The 21370-nt window shown below is 38.3% G+C and overlaps 1 protein-coding gene across 1 annotated transcript in view; it reads right to left on the bottom strand.

Annotated features, from left to right (window-relative positions):
* Positions 1–2: 2 nt before the first annotated feature.
* The window catches only part of LOC118811197 (mucin-2-like), a 39317-nt gene continuing 17949 nt past the window's right edge, over positions 3–21370 (bottom strand). The window contains exons 26-43 of the mRNA XM_036575361.1: positions 20271–20381; positions 19928–20069; positions 19791–19819; positions 18087–19688; positions 17753–17956; positions 15462–15703; positions 12599–12785; positions 12022–12229; positions 11298–11476; positions 9117–9186; positions 8691–8803; positions 7409–7440; positions 6418–6568; positions 4785–4822; positions 2685–2792; positions 2535–2574; positions 1622–1730; positions 3–647 (exon numbers count right to left, since the gene is read on the bottom strand). Of these exons, the coding sequence (XP_036431254.1) occupies positions 485–647; positions 1622–1730; positions 2535–2574; positions 2685–2792; positions 4785–4822; positions 6418–6568; positions 7409–7440; positions 8691–8803; positions 9117–9186; positions 11298–11476; positions 12022–12229; positions 12599–12785; positions 15462–15703; positions 17753–17956; positions 18087–19688; positions 19791–19819; positions 19928–20069; positions 20271–20381 (3728 nt within the window). The 3' untranslated portion in view covers positions 3–484. The remainder of the gene's footprint in view (positions 648–1621; positions 1731–2534; positions 2575–2684; positions 2793–4784; positions 4823–6417; positions 6569–7408; positions 7441–8690; positions 8804–9116; positions 9187–11297; positions 11477–12021; positions 12230–12598; positions 12786–15461; positions 15704–17752; positions 17957–18086; positions 19689–19790; positions 19820–19927; positions 20070–20270; positions 20382–21370) is intronic.

Below are 21370 nucleotides of genomic sequence, written 5' to 3' on the forward strand. Positions count from 1 at the left end.
ACTTATGAATCAAGATTTTTATTATATGATTACATCATTTGAATCCATCATTAAGAGGTAATGTGATTTACAACCAAAGTGCTTTAGAAACAAATAAAAAAAGAGTACAAAACACCAAAAAAGATAACAGGTCAACTGTGCACTAAAAACATTGAAACCTGAGCTCTAAAACCTGATATTATACTGTGTTTATCTTTCTTCATTGTGGTTTTGATAGGATGGCACATACTTAACATCACAATTTAAGCTCCAGCAAAAAAGGCAAGCATATCACAGGCAGTCCTTGTGGCAGTTTGGCTCAGAATGGTGGCAGTGGAAAGTAGAAAACACCAGAAGGCAAAAAGATGAGTTTAAAACATCAATCACAATTGCAGCTAAATCACTGATAATATAAACAAATCAGACAAATCAAATCATGCAACATTTCTGAAAACACAGATCCTGTTTTCCTTCATTGTAATGATAACGTTAATCTGATGGGATTTCAGGCGTCAGGCTGGCACTCACAGCTGGTGATATGGTTGTAGGTGTAATGGCTGGGTGTGGCTCCTTTGCAGCTCAAAGAAAGTCGTCTGATCTCATAGTTCTTCTCCTGGCAGCAGTGACGCTCCTGCTCCAGCTGCAGAATCTCTCCGGACTGCACCATCCTACAGAACAAACCAACATTATACCACTTCGGACAAACATTATTCATCTAATGAAACTAATATTAAGACCAGTGATTATCATAGTGTATATTATAGTGGCTTTAATGGTATCCGGAATTATGTACAGTACATCTGAAGCTTAATGACCATAAAACAAAGGTACAGTGCTGTGTAGAAGTCTTAGGCCTCTTGGCAAAATGATCTTTAAAAGCTATTTGTCTGGCCAGTGTGAATTTATTTGATTGGAAAAACTAACATTGAAAAAATAGAAATAATACAAACTAAACATTAATAACAAATTAAGATTTAAATAATGATTTCTGTCTGTCAGTGTGTTAGCTTAAGCATTTCATATCCAATTTTTCATATTTCTGAATTTCCAAGATAAAGAAAACTACTTATATCTTTATTTAGATCTTCAAAGTACCAATTTTCAAAAGCCAAAGTCTCTTTTTTTCTCTCTTGGCAATCAGCTGAGTTCCTATGCATTTTATAAATTTATGTATTTTTCAAATTAAAACAAACTTTTAACATACAATCCACAAGTAAAATAAAACTGCTCTTAAGTACTAATCAAGTACTGAGACAAGGAAGGGAATAAAAGTATGCCCTGCCTCTTTCATTTGTTAAAGTATTTACTTTTTAATTTTGAGCATGTTAGATTTTTTTGACTTTCACTAATGTATATTTTGGCTCCATACTGTCACTTTTAATTGAGTAAGATGTTGACACTATTCACTTAAGTAGTTTTTGCTTAATAAAAATGTTCCAAAATAAAACAAAAAACAAAAACAGTCCTTTGAAGAAGCTACAATCTAACAAATCCATGCAAAAGAAATATTTCAAATAGTTTTTGTGGTAAAAACAAACATTATAACATTTCTTTATATAGACTTCTCCTGTATGCTGTAAATCTTATAATGTCTGAGGAAATATAACATATAACAATGCTTTATGTAGAGGCTGAATCTTACATAGAGTTTGATGGACAGTAGCCTTCACAGTTGGGTAACTCCACCTCCTGAGTGCAGCCGTCGACCTTAATGGTCACCTTGGATATTCTGACTGCACAGGTGACATTGCCTAGGATGGTATGCAAGTTTTAGTATGCAAGTTATAGCGAGCATCACAAAGAAAAGCCTCTACGTAAGTATTTGTCAGTGCAAACAGCAGTCAGGTTTCCATAGAAACTTTCCGTTTATGAAGAAACCATTTACTGAAATGTCACCAAAGAAACAAAAAATACTTTACAAAAAGAACTTCTGACAAATATGGAATAAACCTACAGAGAAATCCTCATTGGGCAACTTGTCATTTATGAATGTACTTTATATTATAAGAGATGGAGAAAGAACACACTGGCTAAAATAATAGAAACGCCCATGAATCAGCAGCAAGCACCTCATTGCACATTATGCTGCTGTTTACTGTCTAATACTGGTGTTATGTTTTACACGTTTTCATTTCACCATCAGTCCACTGGTACTTGTTCTGTAGCTGCTGCCGTCCAAAAATGGAAACACCTGATTGGTCATATGACCATTATTTTATTTGTATTTACATTATTTATTGAGAAAATGTGTTTCCATCATTTGATACTTGCCATTTCCGTCAAGCATTATTTAATTGATATGTCAAAATTCACATAAACATACAAGATGGAAACCTAGCCAGTGACTGTTGTCTACTACTGTTCCAAGAGAAATTTGCTAATGTCCACTATGAAAAGCCCACCCATGCTTCATGCTTCAAGTTCTAACATGTGGCTCAAACACCCCTTATTCTAAACATATAGCACTTAAACTTTGAAATGGGAGCAACATTCAGAACATTTTACAGGAGGCTTCAAGAAATAATACTTAAGGAACATATAAACAAGCCACTTACATGAGTAGCAGCAATGATGCTCGTCCCACACGCGGAGTTCCTAGACAGGAAGAAAACAATGAAGAAATCAGTGATTCCAAGATCTCAAATCCATGCACTGCACTGAGAGTGCATTAGTGGGATGTTGTGGAGCTGCCTGGACAGGCTTACCTCAGAACAGCTCTGCTCAGGACACACACGCCTCTCTATCTCAGTGCCTGCGGTTGTGCAGCTAAATGACACACAGGGCCGTGAATGGTCTGTCCATGTATCCCCAACCTGAGTCACAGAAGGAATAAAGAACGGATAAAAATGCAACCAGTTCACATTGTTTGTAGCAACATAAACATATGTCTGTGAAAGCTAACAACTGCGGAAAATAACTGTGATCAACTTCAATAATTGCAATCTGCACAAACAACTGCGATCAGGTGATTATGTAATAATTCTGAAAGGCCTTGCTACTTACGTATATGTTTCAATTTCTTGTTAGCTACATTATATGGACAAAAGTATTGGGACACACCTCTTAATCATTGAATTCAAGTGTTTCATTCAGTCCCATTACCACACATGTATAAAATCAAGCACCTAGCCATGTAGTCTGCCTTCACAAACATTTGTGAAAGAATGAGTTGTTTTAAAGAGCTCAGTGAATTCAAGTGTGGGACTGCAATAGGATGTCATCGTTGCAACAAGTCAGTTCACAAAATTTCTTCCCTTCTGGATATTCCACAATCAGGTGTGAGAGGTATTATTGAAAAGTGGAAACATTTAAGAGCCACAGCAACTCAGTCATGAAGTGGCAAACCATGTAAATTTACAGAGCGTGTCGCTAAGGGCTGAGGCGCATAGTGCATAAAAGTCTCCAACGCTTTGCTGACTCAATAACTGAGTTCCAAACCTCCTTTGGTTTTAACATCAGGACAAAAACTGTGCACCGGAAGCTTCATGGCATGGGTGCCAAGCACAACGCCCAAGCATCAGATGGAGTGGTGTAGAGTACATCACCACTGGACTCAGGAGCAGTCGAAATGCATTCTGTGGTGTGATGAATTACACTTCTCTATCTGGCAGTCTGATGGGTGAGTCAGGGTTTGGTAAGTGCCAGCAGAACGTTACCTGCCTGGCGGCATTGTGTCAAGTGTAAAGTTTGGTGGAGGAGGGATAATGCTATGGGGTTGTTTTCAGGGGTTGGTCTAGACCCCTTAGTTCCAGAGAAAGGAAAACTTAATCCTTCAGCAGATCAAGACATTTTGGACAACTGTATGCTTCCAAGTTTGTGGGAACAGTTTGAGGAAAACCCTTTTTTTGTTCCAGCATGACTGAGCCCCAGTGCACAAAGCAAGGTCCATAAAGCATGGTTGGGTGAGTTTGGTGTGAAAGAACTTGACAGGCCTGCACAGAACAGAGATTGCGAGCCAGACCCTCTCGTCCAACATCAGTGTCTGACCTCACAAATGCTCTTCTGGATGAATGGGCAAAAATTCCCAAGACACACTCCAAAAACTTGTAGAAACCATCCCAGAAGAGTGGAAGCTGTTATGGTTGCAAAGGAGGGATGAACTCCATATTAATGTTTATGGATTTAGAATGGGATGTCATTACAACTACTGTAAGTGTAATGTGTAGGTGTCCCAATACTTTTGTCCATACAGTGTACATTAGCCTCATATCTCCGGTGCAAAATTAAAGAGGTAAACTTTAGACACTAAAGAAGTCCTGGCTGATTGACATCATTTGGGGTAAGAAGAAAAATGTGTTAATTCCATTGTCAACTAATTATTTATTTTATAAACTCCAGGCATAAATTTGTTGGCTCTCAAAAGGTCTGTTGTTTAGAGACTTCCTCAAAAAAACAAAGGCAGCCGACTCTGTGGCTAGACAGAGGGACAAGCCTTGAACATGTGTTGAATTAATGTTTACCATCAGACTAACACTATTTATACTCCCAGGACCGGATGCAGGTGCAAAACATGGTGCAAAATGTGTAGTGATGCAGCACAAAATGTGTGTGCAGTCCGTGTTATCATTTTGCAAACCATTACCTTTAACTATTAATTACATAAATACTCAAGACCCATCAGCAGTTACTTCATCAGAAGTTACAATGGATTCACTGTATTCATTGTTCACAGTTGATTTAATGCAATGTTATGTTAATGTATACTGGCCTCATGAAAGTGAAAGGGGACGTAAACTGTAGCAGCAGATACAACTAGTCACAGAATCCTTATTGTTATCTACAACTATGTAAAGTATTTCCTTTACCTTGTATTTCTGTCCATTGTACTCACAAGTCTTCTCAACTACAAGAAGGAGAGATGAACAATCTTAAAATATAGTTTAAACTGACACTGATTATGAGGAATGGTTAGAAACATCACATCAAGCCCAAGCTATAATAATTAGTGTGCCTATACTGTAATGAACGTAAAGCTAACACAGATTTAGGAAGTTTAAATGTTCCTAAATCTGTGTTAGCAATTAATAAAGGTGTAAATCCATCCACAAAAGTTTTGATACAGTTTTTCTTTCTTAGCACTGTGTGATCTATTTTTAAGAATGTTTTTTTCATTGGTTCCAGATCAAGTTCCCCTCCACCCCTCTGTGTTTAGTATAGGGCTGCATGATATGGACATAAAATTTGATGCTGGATGAAGCTGTAGGATTTCACAATGCGGATATTTGAAGAGATAAACTTTCATTAAAATAGGGTGCCTCTGACTGGATGTTCCACAATAATTTAATTTTATGTTGTGTAAACATAAATCTAACTCAACCTATAAGCAACTAGCAAAACATGAAAATTATAAAAGCACCATTCATTATTCACAGGCGCCATTGTAGATAAGAAGTTGTTATTAATGACTCACCTGGTTAAATGTAGGTTAAACAAAAAAATAAAAACTACTGTACAAAATAAAAATAATGACATATACTTATAGCTACTTATAACAGAATTGCAAGAATTTTGTGCACTGAAAGACTGAACAAGGATCTGCAATGTCACTGATGCAAAGCACAGCTCTTATGAAGCATCAAAAGCTATCTGACTGCTAATGGTGCCCCCTTGTGGAAATTAGCCGCCTGTGAATTATAATTGAGTTCTATGAGGTGCTTCGGGTCTAAAAACAGTCAGGATTTTCCGAAGAGCTTTTTGTAATGAATATGCATACTTTTATTTTCAACATAGGGCTACAAAATGAATAAATATAAAAATATGAATTCATTAAAAAGCTCCTTATTATGAAGCAGGTTTGTTGCAGCCATTACTGCTTCATACATTTTAATATACAATCTATCCATTTTACACACAACACTGAGACTTAGAGTAGTTATCACATTTTAAGCATTAAACATTTTATAGGCTAGCAGTTCAGAATAGAGCCGTTTGTGACGTGTGAATTTTGTAACTGGCCATTTAATCGATTGGTTAAGTTACTTGCTCTCCACCTTAAAGAGCAGCATTTAAGCCTAGTGCAGAGAAGCACTTGTTGGGCTTCTAACGCTACATTCTCCTTTCTACTCACATCACTTCGGCGCTGCATGTGAGGTAATTTGATCTCTTCTGTCATTGCAGCCCTTAACAATGTTGTTTATCACAGAAACTCATATCGCGATAACAATAAAAATATGAATTATCATGCAGCCCTAGTTTAGTATGTGTTTGGTACTAAAAATAATGCTGAAAATCTTTTCTTATCTAGAAAACAGCATTACCAGTCTTGTTAAAACCTGTGGTGGCATTTTTACACTAAATGTAGTGGAAGCAAATAGAACAAAACAAATGTGGCATTGTGGATATGAGAGCACACGGACAATGCAAAGCAGAGAAAGACCATCACTTGAAAATATGCAATTTTCAGTATAACTTAAAATGCTGAATGGAACTCTACATTACCACATATCTGGTTGCCACAGCAGCCTGAGACAAGCATGGAGTCTGCACTACAAGTTGGGTCTGGAGCAGGTGGCATTGGTATGCACTCCTCCGTCAGAGTCTGGTTGTTGCATGTGCATATGTGGCAATTTGACTCCCATACTGCTCCAGCCTAAATAGAGAACATGAAAACAGATAACATGAAATAGATAACATGAAAATGAACTTGGAGTACAACCACAGACATAGTAAAGAGTCAAAATCTATGTTCATAATCAGGCAAGTTATTGTTTAATATATGTATATATACACACACACACACACACACATGCAGCAGCTTTTCTAGCGAAAACGGTGCTTCACATCACGCTTGTTTCACATTGAAATTTCAGGTCCTTTGTCTCACATGCACATCTTGTTCACTCTCGCTTACATCTCCGAGCATCAATCTCTGCTAGAGTTTAGTAAATATTTGTCACTCAAAATACAAAAGGCTAAACCATGACTTAAGGCCATCAATACCCCAAGAGACTGGCAGTGCCTTCCATATGTTGAGTTATATGGTGTATTTGTGACATATTGGTGCAACCAATAGCTTAGAAAGAATTCTAAATATCATCTCCCAGGACCTATCACTCACCACTGGGCCCTTCCAGGAAATACTGGTGTTACAGATTTTGCCATGAGCATTTTTACTGCTGCTTGTCAACCCACACTGGTGTTGTTAAGTTCCATCTACTGGCACGTGTCAGCCCATGTGCCAAGTAGCTAGCTTCAACTACACATTCTGATTGCGTGTACATATGATTGACTGGGGGGGGCTTTACATGCTTCAGACAAATGTTGAAGTATTTGTAAAAAGTCAGTAAACTGTGTGAATATTTTGGCTCCTGTTGGCTGAATACATTTCCATATATTTAACAATGCAGAAATACTATTGGACTTATTCTATAATTAGTTGGTAGCTGGGTAATTTCTAAATTTAATATTACATGAAAGAGTAATATCTCACCGGCATGGGCTCTCCCAGTGGGCCTTTGCAGTCTGACAGAGAAACAAAGCATACGTTTCTTTAATTATACACAAGAAATGTCTGTTTAGATACTTAGATATGCCAGAGAAGATCAAAGCGTTTTATAAAAAGAGCTAACCCCCTCCCCTCCAACCCCCACTAACCCCCACTGACACTTAGGCCCAATCCCATTTCACCCCTTGCCCCACCACTTAGCCCTTAGCCCTCTGTTTTGCGCTTTCACGTCTAGGGTTAGGGTATCCCAATTCTTGTTGAGATGGAGGGGTACGGCAAAGCGTTAGGGCTACAAGGCCCTCCAAACGGAAGTTTTTCAGAGGCACACTCCAAACGGAGTGTTATGAGAAAAAAAGAAAAACCAGCAAGATGGCTGCGCGAGTGACCAAAGAAACCCACAAATGTGAGTATTTTCTCTGTTAAAAATTACAATAACTATTGTATTATCTTAGTTTAATGTCGTTTCAATGTATTATGATTGTTTTCTTCATAACAAGCATAAAAAAACACTAATAGCATGCTAATGTCTCGGTAGCTACCTAGCTAACTTTCCCGTTCCACCATAAATAGTCCAGCAGTATTCACGCCTGAAGCGCCAGAATGTAACTGCTGCACCATTTAAGGTGGAACGGGAAAATTCGAACAAGAAGCTGGCGAATATCAGACTTCAGCTTGTATCACCAAAGAATTAGCAGTGAGTGATAATAAATAATTGTCTTATCCCCCCTCTTTGAAAGCACATGATGCCCTAAATATAAATAAAGCCTGGCAGAGAGGTTGCTGAACTTTTCCCTCTTCTGCTGTCACTGAAGACAGGCCGGATCGCCAACAGAGCACCGCTAGTAGCCTGTTAATGAAGCAATGTTTGTTTTTTTTTTTTATTTGAGGGTTGTCCCATTTCGTGATTTCAACCACTACCCCTTGTAACTCAGTTCCAAGGGGTTAGGTTTACGCTCGAAAACAAGGAGTAGGGGTAAAAAGAAGAAATGGGATTGGGCCTTAAAATAGGTGGTCTTAGTTGATTGTATGAAAACTTCTATCACTAAAGAGTTAATCTGACAGTCCACACCTTGTTATGCTGAATCTGAAAAGAAACTGATTATATGGTTAAATGCAGAATGCCAGCTTTTAAATGTCTTTAAATATGTAGTCAACATAACAAAAATGTATTACTGTCAAATAACTGCATTGTGTGAACTTCTGAGTAAATGAGTAAATGTCCTGCTTGTTGACTGCATATGGAACATGGGAAAAGTCTGCCACTCACTGGTGCATTCAGATACACAGAAGGTCTTGTGCTCGTCTGCAAGCCATTTGTTGTCTGGACAAAAGCAGCCAGATCTCATACTATCTGTACCGAATTTCCCTTGAACGCGCAGCCTATGCGAAAAACAGAAATGACACATGGAGACATGCTAGCAAAGGTACTTTTTTATCTTGTCAGATTTAAACAAAATAGGCAAGTGGGTTGTAAAGCTGTAAAATATAAAAAAAATAGGTAGATAAACAAAGGCACAAAAAAAGACAGTTAGATGCAGATACATAGAAAAATACATAGACATATGCACAGATACACAGATAGACAGACACACAGATACTAAGACAGACAGGCAGAAAGACAGCTAGACAGTCAGACAGACAGATAGAGAGATACAGACAGATGGACAGATCGATCTAACTGATGATGTCTTACCCGCCTCGACAGACATCATCTGGAATGCTGCGACACTCATCAAAAATCATCCCATCAGGACATGTGACATCTAAAACAGAAACAGAAACACAGTTTCCTACCACATCAACATGCATGGGGGACTCTTGAGCAGCCAGCAAATTGATTCAATTCATGATTCATTGGTTTAAGCAATAAATCACGATTTGTTCAATTCGTAGCATTTAAAAACCTATTTTTGACCAATTCATACGTACTGGTATTTGGTATTAGTGGTTAAGCAATGTGGGTTTTCAGTGGTCAATGCCAATATTTAGAAAGCAGGCCGATATTACGTGGGTTTTTTTTAAAGGGGGGGGGGTGGGGTTTGGCCTTTATTTTGCATCTGATAAAATACAACAATTTAATAATAATAAAAGAAACACTTGATTGCTTAAGTGAATAATTTATATATTTCTGTCCAGCCATCTGTATTACTACAACAGAAAAATATAAGGTCAGTATTTGGGTTGAAAAAACAAACAAACAAACAAACAAAAAAAAAACAGAAAGAAAAGCCATGTATTTCATGACTTTCCTTTGTTTCAAATTTAAATATATTTCATGCATATTCCCAATCTAATTTACTTGGTTATCTTATCCAGAAACATGTTTTTAGATGAAATTTTTAATCGTTAATGAAATAGAAAAATGCATTGGGTTATTTTGTAGATATGCTGGTCATATCATCTACCAAGTGACTAAAGGTGACGATAATGTGATAGAGCGAAGATTCTGTCCCACGATTCTGTCCACCACTATCATTACACGCTATGCCAAGTTAGCTTGGGTGAAATGAAGCACAGACAAGTGCACACACACACCTAGAGGGAGAGAGACACGAGACACTACGCACACAAGTAGTTCATAACGTTCGTTCCACAAAATGTTGTTGGTAAGTTGAAACAATTAATGCTAGCTTCGGACTCCCGTTAACATAAGCCATCTTGTTCCATCGAAGCTCGATCTTTAGCCCATTAGCAAATGCAACTGAGTGTAACTAATACTGGGTATTGTTGGCAACGTAAAGGAATAAGGTTCTGAGTTCATTGCACTGGGGTAATTGTAGTGAGTTTACCTGTAGTTCACGTGGTGCTGTAGCCACTGCCACAACATGAAATGCCCTCTCTCTCTCTCGCATTTTTTCTTTTCTTGTAGGCCACTCATTCTTTTAATTTATCATCAAACTGTCTGCAGTAAATGCCCAGCACTTCACTGCCATTCCAGTCTAACTCATCCTTTATCAGAGGAAACATGCCAAAATCGCGGGTATTTCCCCAGAGCGGATTGAAAGATAAACTCTCTCTGGCCCTGGAGCTAATAATGGGCAGAGCTCTCCTCTCCTGAACCACTCAGACCACGGTCTAAAGGCAGAAATCAGGAAAGGCAACAGTATCTTATAACTATCAATTCAATCACTTGTGATAGCGGATTGTTGACTTGAGACAAGAACAACAATTTTTTGAGCCCTGGAAGCTACTTTATCGAAGGCTACCATTCCAATTCCCAACTTCTCCCAAGTTAACGTTATTCAAATTTTCTCACTAAAAGACTGGAATCAATTTAATTATACTGACAGTAAATATTGTATTTGTAATTAAGAGTGGCCAGTTATATATTTTGATATTTTTATATATTGAGCTTTTAAAGCTGGGAATTTAAGTGTCACCATTTCTATCAGGAGAAGTTAAACCCAGCATTGGCATGTTTCTTACTGTCTCACAGCTCCCACTAAGGTCTGCCTGTAGAATGGCAAAAGGAAGGAGCTCTAACATTGTTCCACAGCAACACTGCTGACAAGTCTGCCTGTGGTTGTGCCTGCATTTTGTAATTATCAGCCACATGAGCGCAGACATCAGCCAAAATGGCATTAATCTGCCCGATTAACGGTCAATCACTATTTTAGGATTGCTGTAGTTGCATCAGGAGGAATTATTAATGGTACATCGAGAAAACAAATTAATCATTACATCACTAATCAGCAAAGCAGACATTAGCAAAAGAGTTCAAATAACTAAATTATAAACAATTATAAAAAACTTTAAATAAAAAATGTACACAAAATTGTTCCAAATCACACATTTTTCAGAGACGTGTGGAACAACTACTGGGACACATTCTCCCTCCTATCCTGCTTATGTGGTTAAGACGGTGAATCCTTACCACAGGCCCCCTCGGTGAGGTTTCTCCAGTACACACAGAAGCCCAATCTCTTGCACTGCTCACTCAGGTGTTGCAGTGGGGAACAGATGCTCATATTCCGGTTGACCATGCAGTAATCAAACCTGCAGTTCTTTACCAGAGTCTCCACATCCAGACTCTGAGTACACTCACGAAACACTCTGAAAGAACAGACATATTACAGGGTTGGAATCTCGTGACACCTCACGACTTATACCAATTTTCCCCAAAATGCGATTATTTCGTTTCTAGAGCTTATGAGTGTTTCCTTTGTTTGTCCGTGTTTGAATGTAGCTTCCACTCTGTGCACTTGATATGCTAGAGGCTTACGTCTTTCACAATCTAATACCACCAAACTAAAAAGTGAAAAAAGACATTTATTGTATGTAATATTCTATGTAAATTAAGCTATTTTTATGATTAGACAATCACATACAATGGCGATCTACTTTTTGTTTTGTGCAATAATTCTGCATGAAATGTATGAAATAGTTGTCCAACATCTTTACTATTGACTGAAAATAAAAAGCAACTGTGTGATCTTTAACAAATACTGAAGTTTTATTAAAATGTGTCATTAAACCCACTCAATGAAAATCCTTATGGTCAGTAATCAGTCAAATGGTCAGCGACCAAATGTAATGTACAGTGCTTCTGGAAACACAACTCTGAAGTTCAAAAGAGATAGACAAAAGACGCAGTTTACTCATGTCTGAGGAGGTCACAGAGAGGGGCCACACAGGGCGGAGGTGGCGGAGGTGGGATGACCGGGACGCAGGGTAAATCCTTGGGGGCATCATTACAGTGGGGCTTCAGAGGGTCTTCCTCTACCCAGTCATAGGCAGTCATGTTACAGCAGTCATCACTCTCAGCTCGACCACTCCTACGTACACATGAGGGTCCTCCACATACACCTGAAAAACAAATGAGACCTTTGCTATGAAACCGGAATGACTGATTAACTGATCGGTTCAATTTCTTTGATAGCTTACAATATGATGCATGTGCAATAAATAGAGTATAATAACTATTGAATAACAGAATATACATCTCTACAATGTAATACATTATACAGTCATAATAACGTCACTAGAAGTCACATAATAAAGTGAAATGTTACCATTGTAGCTGTACATTAATACAGGTATTATCAGCAACTAAGAACTAGCTAAAGCAATGTAATTCTCTTTTTGGTCACATTTATTCCTTGTCTATAGCAATTAGTTTTTCTTGGTCTATAATATTTCACTATTAATAAGTAAACCAAACTACCGGGCACCTACCACACTGTCCAACAGTGTTATCTCGAAAGTGTTCCATTGCAAGAGTGATCTGCAGTGTGTTGTCTGGATCGAAAGAGATGTGAGAGCGGATTTCATCAATGTAAACGAAGACCTTAAAATTTGTGCCCTCAAACCTTATGCCGTTCTCTTCGTAGGGTGGCTGGACCAGTATGCCGTTCAGAGTAGCCTAAAAAATATGCCAGAAAAAGTTAATTAAAAAAAAATTCTCAAAACCACATATACACAAAATGCACATACCATCTTGTAAGCATAGTGTAGCTCTACACAGCCACTCCTGTTGGAGTATTTGCTATGGAGCTGTCTGTGATTCACCATTTTTGGGCTTACCACGGTGTCTAGGATATGGTAAAATTCTTATCATGGAACAATATCCCACAGGTATTTACTTTGTACCTCTCCCACTTACTGCCACTGTGTTGCATCACAGGGAGAAAATATTTAGTCTAATAATGCAGCAATGCAATTTTAATGTAGCTGCAAAGTGTATTTACAATGAAGTATGGCATTAAAAGATTCTATTACTATGAAATATGTGTGCCGTATAGGTTTACCAACACTGGCAGCAATGTTTGAGGGTTTTTTTTATGTTACTGCCACTTAAGGTTAGGCGATATAAGGGGCACAGTCACAAGCAGGCCAGGGGCTATGCATATTGATCACAGACTTACTCAATAAAATGGAGAAATAATATTTATTAATCTGCATTTTTCAAGATAATGAAATTAGATTTTTCTAAGAGTGTCACTATATATGACCTATCAAATCTTTATGCTTTCAGCCAGGCTCTGCCCTATTTTCTTAACCCTCTAATCACTGCTTAGCTGCTGTCTGCCATTGCCTCAAACCTTCCTGTTCCTTATCAGTGCACCAGTCTTTGAACTTGAAGCTCCAGCTGAAGAAGCTGTAAAAGTGAGATCTAGTCCCCGACAAAGTATTTTTGTTTTCTACCCATTTTCAATGCCAAAAATAAATTTAATAATGGTGTCATCAGTGACAAGATATAAACGTCATAAACATTTCGGAAGTTGCATCTACCAACTTGGCCTACCCACTTTTTCACAGGCCTACCCAAAAGTGTTTTACTGCCTACGCCACTCGGCCATATGAACTATGATTTATATTTTGATACAAAATTATATAATCAGTGGATTCAAAATTCTCTGTTTGTGCTGCACAGCTTTTGTAAAACAGATTGAATGAAATCAAACCCACTGAGACATTGATCCAAAAATATTTGGGAGTTTGGAAGTAAGGCATAGGGGAAATAAACAATGGATTTTTCAGTTTTGTAATAAAATGAAAGATTAATCTCTCTGTGCAAAATTTATTAAAAAATAATAATAAAATTCAAAAAACAGAAAACATGAAAAGTCTGGACTGAGCTTAAACTGGCTTAAGTGCCCATGCATTCCTAATAAACCCACTTATTGTACATTTCTGAAAAAAAAAAAAAAATTTTAATGATTAATCAGCTTATTAACAACAAAAATACTCCTTTAAGGAGGACTAATAACAAATATGTAAACTAGGAACCATTATTAATTGAAAAAGTCAACTTTTTATTCATTTAAGCTTGGGCTGTGCTCTTGGGCTGACTAGTTGTCTAACTGTAGCACTCCTCATACAAAGCCCCCCAGCTTTGGAATAGTCTTCCTGTTAATGTTCAGGACTCAGACACAGCCTCAGTGTTTAAGTCTAAGCTAAAAACTTACTTGTATAGTCAAGCCTTTGGTAATTAGTTTTCCCTGTCAGTTCTATACCTGCCAGAGTCTCCGCTGCTCTGCTAACCCTTTAATCTGTGATCAGTCACCCATTACAGAACTGACTCTCTGTGTGTTTTTCCTTTCTTTCTTTTCTTTGCCGAGTTGAACAGCTGCCCATCCTGTGCGTTCTGATGCTGCTGCCTCTTCTGCCTTGATCGGGTGCCAGTGCTGCCAGCCCTCGGGACCAGCTTGACCACCACTGAGCTTCATGCGGTACAACACCGTGCAAACCTCACCCTCACATCCTGACCCCACTGATGCTGCTGCATAAACTAAACTAATCAAATTAATCATTTGCTCCACCTGTTTTCCCCATTTTTGCACTAACAATGTTTACTATCCGGTGTCGACCAGAGGAGGATGGGTTCCCCTTCTGAGTCTTCGTTCCTCTCAAGGTTTCTTCCTGTCTCATAGGGAGTTTTTCCTTGCCACTGGCGATGCTCATGGGGGTTTGGGCCCGGATTTCTTTCTGTAATGCTGATTTTTTGTTTTGTAAAGCTGCTTTGTGACAACACCTGCTGTAAAAAGCGCTATATAAATAAACTTTGCTTGCTTGCTAGTTGACTAGGATTCTGTCAGTCTACTAACTGTATTTATCTTGTTAAAAACGTATTCACTTGTTTATTTTTAAAAAGCTGTAGATATTTCTGTAAATAAACATTCAGACCACTTAGACAGTGTGTCTTAAAGTCTAATCATCATTCTGCTTTACTGAACATGTTAATGTTTATTGGGAACTGAAGAACAGAGTATATACAACAGGAAGAAAATGTACAAATCTTTCATCTGGTTTACAAATAAATTCAAATTTCGCTCAGTTCATACTTTTATTTCTGTGCTTACCACTGTACCATTACTCTCTGAGGCATACAGCAAACCTGAACACCTCACATCACAAACACAAATATGTTTGTATCCATGTATTTATATTGACTTCATCATCATTATCATCATCATCATTTTCTTCATTTGAGATCAGGTTACACTGAAGGGAATATTCATTTTGTGTGTAGCCGAGTGCCACAGGGTGATTGAAAAAACAGATATCACAATAATAATAGCTTAAGAAGTATACCCACCTCCACTGTGTAATTATCAATATTTAACTGGAGTGTGACTGTGTCATCATGGTACTTCAGAATGACGCCCTTGGCTGATGAGCCGAACAGCAAAGACGTGCTGTAGTAATTATCCACTGCAATGCTAAGGTGGTGCCGAGGAATCTTCTCCTTCACCAATGTATAAGTGCAGTTTTCCAGGAAGTCAAATGTAGTTCCTGAGAAGGAAATGTAGTGCGGGTCTCCATAGAGCTCACACTGACCTGAGGGAAATATTGAGGAAACAATTATTACAGCAGTGGCAGAGTGTAATGGTTGAGTCTTACTGGCAGATACTGCTAGTAGAAACGTCACAGTATCGAACTTCGGTAGTCGATGCATCTAACAATAAGTCTTAACACCAGATTTAATATTATAACAAAATCAGAAATCGTATTTCTGTGCTAAAAATATTTAAGCATAATTAAAGCAGACTGAATAATTGTACGTAGTCTTCAGGCACATGACAGAAATAAACAGCAACATCCTTCATTCAAATAATAATAATAATAATTATTATTTTTATTCCAGTGGTTCCTAATGCCAGCTTTGTGGATGCCACACTATGCAAATTTGTATGCTTTCCCTCATCTACAACACCTCATTCAACTCTGTACTGTAACTGCTCTTCACGGCTGGATCAGGGATGTTATTGTAGGGAAAACTACATAATAAATAAGACTTAAAATGTGCATAACATTAGGTCCAGAGTACCGGGATTGAAAAACAGCTGACTGATTCTGTCAGTAGTCAGCTCAATGTGCAAGCACCCCTCTACATACACTGCAAGCAGAAATCAACATATACTCACATGGGGAAACAGACCATTACTTGCTATCGCTCACATATGACTTACGACCTGTAATTTAACTAACATCATGCCAGTAACTTCAAACAAAAATACAAATAAGTAACTGTAAACTGAAACAGAAATAAGATAAGAACATAAGACTTAGTCTCAAAAGCAATGTATATGTGAGTTCTGCTGTTTTCTTCTCAATCACTGTAATTTGGCAGTGCAATCACAGCAGCAGCACATTTAGATGCCATTGTCACGTTGCTCTCACGTCAGTGGGCATTCCAGAGTTTTATTCTGCCGGTGGTCAGACAGAAATGTGAAACCTACTTCAGTATTACCCGTAGAGTAATTAACTAGTACTAAGTAACTAGTACTGTGTTATTTTTTGCATCAACTTGACACTAAAGTACGGCTGCACAAAAAAATGCATTAAAAAAGAGGTCTCAATTCTTGACCATGATGGTAGCACGGCAACTGCAGTGGGCGCGTCACTGCCATAACCAGACCTTTTCCCCATGAGAGCACACAGTGCTGTGCAAATCTCAGAGAACACCCTTCATTTATTCAATTTACATTCAAAACCGCCACTAAGCACAAGTTACTCATTTTTCATGAGACACTTCTGAGGAGGTTAGATATAAGATAATCCATTTGTATAAAGAAGGGGAAAGTCAAAGACAAAATAAGAGAAGTTTCCAAAAAGCGATTAAAAGATACAGAGAAAATGGGACTCCTAACAACTGTGCAAGACGTAGTGGACCACTAGAAATGTCACCATCAGAGAACAGTACTCAAACTTTCTTCTTTGACAGATTGGAGAAAATCAAGCTCCAGTCTTGCTTCAGATCCAAAAAAAAAGCATAGGTCTTTCTGTCCTTCCTTCCACTGTGAGAAGACAACTCAACACTATGAGTCTGAAAGGATGTCTATCAAGAGGCCCTTACAGAGAAAACAAAATGGATAAAAAAGTAGAAAATCAAACAAAGAAGAGGCTAGTGTTCTCAGAATAGACTGACCACCCCAGAGTGCAGACCTCAATATCACTGAATACTTTTGGGATTACTTGGATTGAGAAAAGCATAAAACGCAGCTTCTAAGCCGGAACTTTGTAGATACGGAAAATATCACTGCAGATTTCTATAAAAAATCATTTAAAAAGAATGGAAGCTGTAATATAGGATGGACATGCTGAATACTCAAAAATAATTTGTTACATATTTAGATGTTGAGACTTCTGTGTAAGTTTTAGTTAAATTTGTTTTTAGTTTTTTCCTGACATTGAAAAATGAATTACTTATTCAGTACTTAATGATCACCTTCATTGGAAATTAAATAATTGAAGGGGGGTCTTTAACTTGCACAGAGTCAGCAGTAACCACAACGCTTCTGCACCACACCGGCTGCGTGCAGCAAGCTTTACACATCAAATGTCACTCAAACGACAGTGGAAGAGATGCGCTGTCACCGCACTTACAGTCGCACTGCCAAATTTCACAGCAGCCCTCCTCATCTTTCACCACCCGCATCAAGTCTTCACGGCACACCGGCGGGACCAGAGTTGGACATGTGACAGGTGTCATCTCAATCGTGCCGTATCTGCAGGTCTTATGGAAGCAATCCTCTTTCCACTCAGCACCACTGGGCCAGCTTTGGTTTCGCAAGGGGTCCCTGCAAAACCCTTCACATTAGAGAGAGACTGTTCAGAATACAAAAAGTGTTTTCAGACTGCCTAAACAGTTTTCATTTTTTGCGACGCCTTATAAAACTTGTAAAGGCTGACTTGTGGAGATGGCTGACGAATTACATACCTACAGTTGTGTATTGTGTTGATGTGACTGGAAGAGTTGTCACCTCAGACTGCTGACCTGATGTATATGACTTAGGGCTTACGGGTGGACGTGTAAGTACTAGAGGCGTAGATTCAGTTCCTTTAGTTGTACCTGGTGTTTCTGTCATTGGTGTTGTGGTCACCGTTGTCTTTGGTATAGTTGTAGCTGGAGTACCTTCAGTTGTACCAGGTACTTTGGAGGTTATTACGGTGACCGTTGTCTCTGGTGTCTCTGGTATAGTTGTAGTTTGTGAAGTTGTAGTTTCAGTTCCTTCAGTTGTACCTGGTATTTCGGAGGTTGTTGTGGTGACTGTTGTCTCTGGTATAGTTGTAAATTCAGTTCCTTCAGTTGTACCTGGTATTTCGGAGGTTGTTGTGGTGACTGTTGTCTCTGGTATAGTTGTAAATTCAGTTTCTTCAGTTGTACCTGGTATTTCGGAGGTTGTTGTGGTGACTGTTGTCTCTGGTGTAGTTGTGTTTTGTGGAGCTGTAGGTTCAGTTTCTTCAGTTATACCTGGTGTTTCTGTCATTGGTGTTGTGGCCATTGTTGTCTCTGGTATAGTTGTAGATTCGGTTCCTTCAGTTGTACCTGGTATTTCAGAAGTTGTTATGGTGACCGTTGCACCTGGTGTTTCTGTGATTTGTGTTGTGGTCACTGTTGTCTCTGGCATAGTTGTAGATTCAGTTTCTACAACTGTACCTGGTATTTCAGAGGTTGTTGTGGTGACCGTTGTCTCTGGTATAGTTGTAGTTTGTGGAGTTGTAGTTTCAGTTTCTTCAGTTGTACTTGGTATTTCAGAAGTTGTTATGGTGACCGTTGCACCTGGTGTTTCTGTGATTGGTGTTGTGGTCACTGTTGTCTCTGTTATAGTTGTAAATTCAGTTCCTTCAGTTGTACCTGGTATTTCAGAGGTTGCTGTGGTGACTGTTGCCTCTGTTGTCTCTGGTACAGTTGTAGTTTGTGGGGTTGTAGTTTCAGCTTCTTCAGTTGTATCTGGTGCTTCTGTCATTGGTGTTGTGGTCACTGTTGTCTCTGGTATAGTTGTAGATTCAGTTTCTTCAGTTGTAACTGGGATTTCAGAGGTTGCTGTGGTGACTGTTGTCTCTGTTGTCTCTGGTATAGTTGTAGTTTGTGGAGTTGTGGGTTCAGTTTCTTCAGTTGCACCTGGTGTTTCGGTCATTGGTGTTGTGGTCACTGTTGTCTCTAGTACAGTTGTAGATTCAGTTCTTTCAGATGTACTTGGTACTTCGGAGGTTGTTATGGTGAATGTTGTCTCTGGTGTCTCTGTTATAGTTGTATTTTGTGGAGTTGTAGGTACAGTTCGTTCAGTTGTACCTGGTGTTTCTGTCATTGGTGTTGTGGTCACTGTTGTCTCTGGTTTATTTGAGGGTTCAGTTAGTTTAGTCGTACCTGGTGTCTCTGTGGTTCTTTTAATCACTGTTGTCCTTGACGTAGTTGTAATTAGTGAAGTTGTAGGTTTAGTTTCTCCAGTCGTGCTTGGTATTTCTGTAGTCGTTGTGGTTGTAGTTCCTGCAGTGTAAATGATTATCTTCTTTCCAGGGGTAGGTATTGCACATTCTCCTGCATTCAAAATTAACACACAAATATATCTTTTACAATGAATATTTTAAAATGTAAAATTAGTTATATATATATCAAAGCTGACAAAAAAAGAATTCTCACCGCAAATGATTTGTCCACCAATGCATTCACTATGGCAAGAACACAAACCATTCAATAAGCTATTATATATTACAGACATTTAAATAAAACTAGTACCTTACATTTTACCCAGCATTGCAAATAAAATATTAACTAACCAGCATTCCCTGTAGGTAGTCACTTTATCACCAGGTCTAATTACTGTGTTGTTGAAGAAACATGTGCAGTTGTCCAAAGTGGAGCACTTTCTTGTGTTCTCATCAAAATATGGCATCTCTGCAGGGCACCTTGGGTAACAACCTTAGCCAAAAAGAGCATAAATTTATTTAAATCTATTCTGTATCACAAAAAATGCAAAACACTAATAAACATATGCATTTAAATATCATTCATTTATACAACATAAATCACAATCAGTTTATGAGACCCTCAAAATAGCAAAACTACAGGCAGGTGTGAAAATAGAATGAATTCCAAAGACACAAAGGGAAGAATGAAAACCTTCAAGCCTTCCAGTAAAGCGTTGTTTTTTCCCACAAGTCTCGATCTGACCACACGGCTCATAATGCCAACCGTACTTGCTCTCTTCATTGTAGTAGTCACAATACACCGCTGTGGAGGAAAGAACGTACACAATTAATGTTAATCGCTCCACTAAGCAGACACAGTGAGGGAGTAGATTTCCACACATACCAGGAAGGGAGTTTATTATTACTTTGTAGTACTTTTGGGAAATCCCCACTAAGTTTAGTAATTTAGTAAATTAGTAATAATTAAAACTTAGTCTGGCATGACTCATTGAATGTCATAAGGCCATATGGTTCAGGGCTCTGGATAAAGTGTCTAAAGTGTCTTAAAACATCAAACTATACCTAAGAATGAAAAATAATTTTCTGATGGTGTCTCTGTGTAGCAGCATGGCACGGGGCAACTCGCTGCTGTGTGTGTGTAAAAGAGCAAAACCAGAACTGGAGTTTCAGACCTCGAATTGATTTCAAGGGTCTTATCAATAATTATCAAGAAAAATATGCGGTTAAAGCCCAAATAATTTACAACAAGCAATTTGAAATTAGATTTTTTAAACAACATCAAAGTTTGTTGCAGTGACATTAAAGGCACTGATTTGGAATAATGAGCCTGTATGACAGACATTGTCGGCTGTGTCTGCCACATTTCTTAAACTCAAACTAAACCTGTCTTCTGAAACGACCTGCATGTGCACATTCTAATCAATGAAATACATGCATCACGAACAACAAACAAACTAAGCAGAACAAGCCTGTTCATTATTAGAGCAAGACCGAAGCACCTTTTGTGCTGTTTATTGACACTAACTTTACTCTTCGATTATGAAAAATTAGTAAAAATTCACTCTGTCCACAGAAATTCGGCAAGTTTTCAGATTTACAAGTTTTTTAGAGGTATCCCAACCATAGTTACAGTTGCTAGGCTTTGAAGGACCAACTGAGTAAACCAATATGCTACAGCGTCAACCTGAGGCAGATCAGTGCTGCATCAGTTTATCAGTTATTAATATTAACATTTGAGTTCCCTATTTACGGGGAATTTGTATTTGAGTGTCTATTTTTCCCCTAAGGGAG

This window comes from Colossoma macropomum, unplaced genomic scaffold, assembly GCF_904425465.1.
Source record: "Colossoma macropomum unplaced genomic scaffold, Colossoma_macropomum, whole genome shotgun sequence".
In the NCBI taxonomy this organism is placed as follows: Eukaryota; Metazoa; Chordata; class Actinopteri; order Characiformes; family Serrasalmidae; genus Colossoma; species Colossoma macropomum.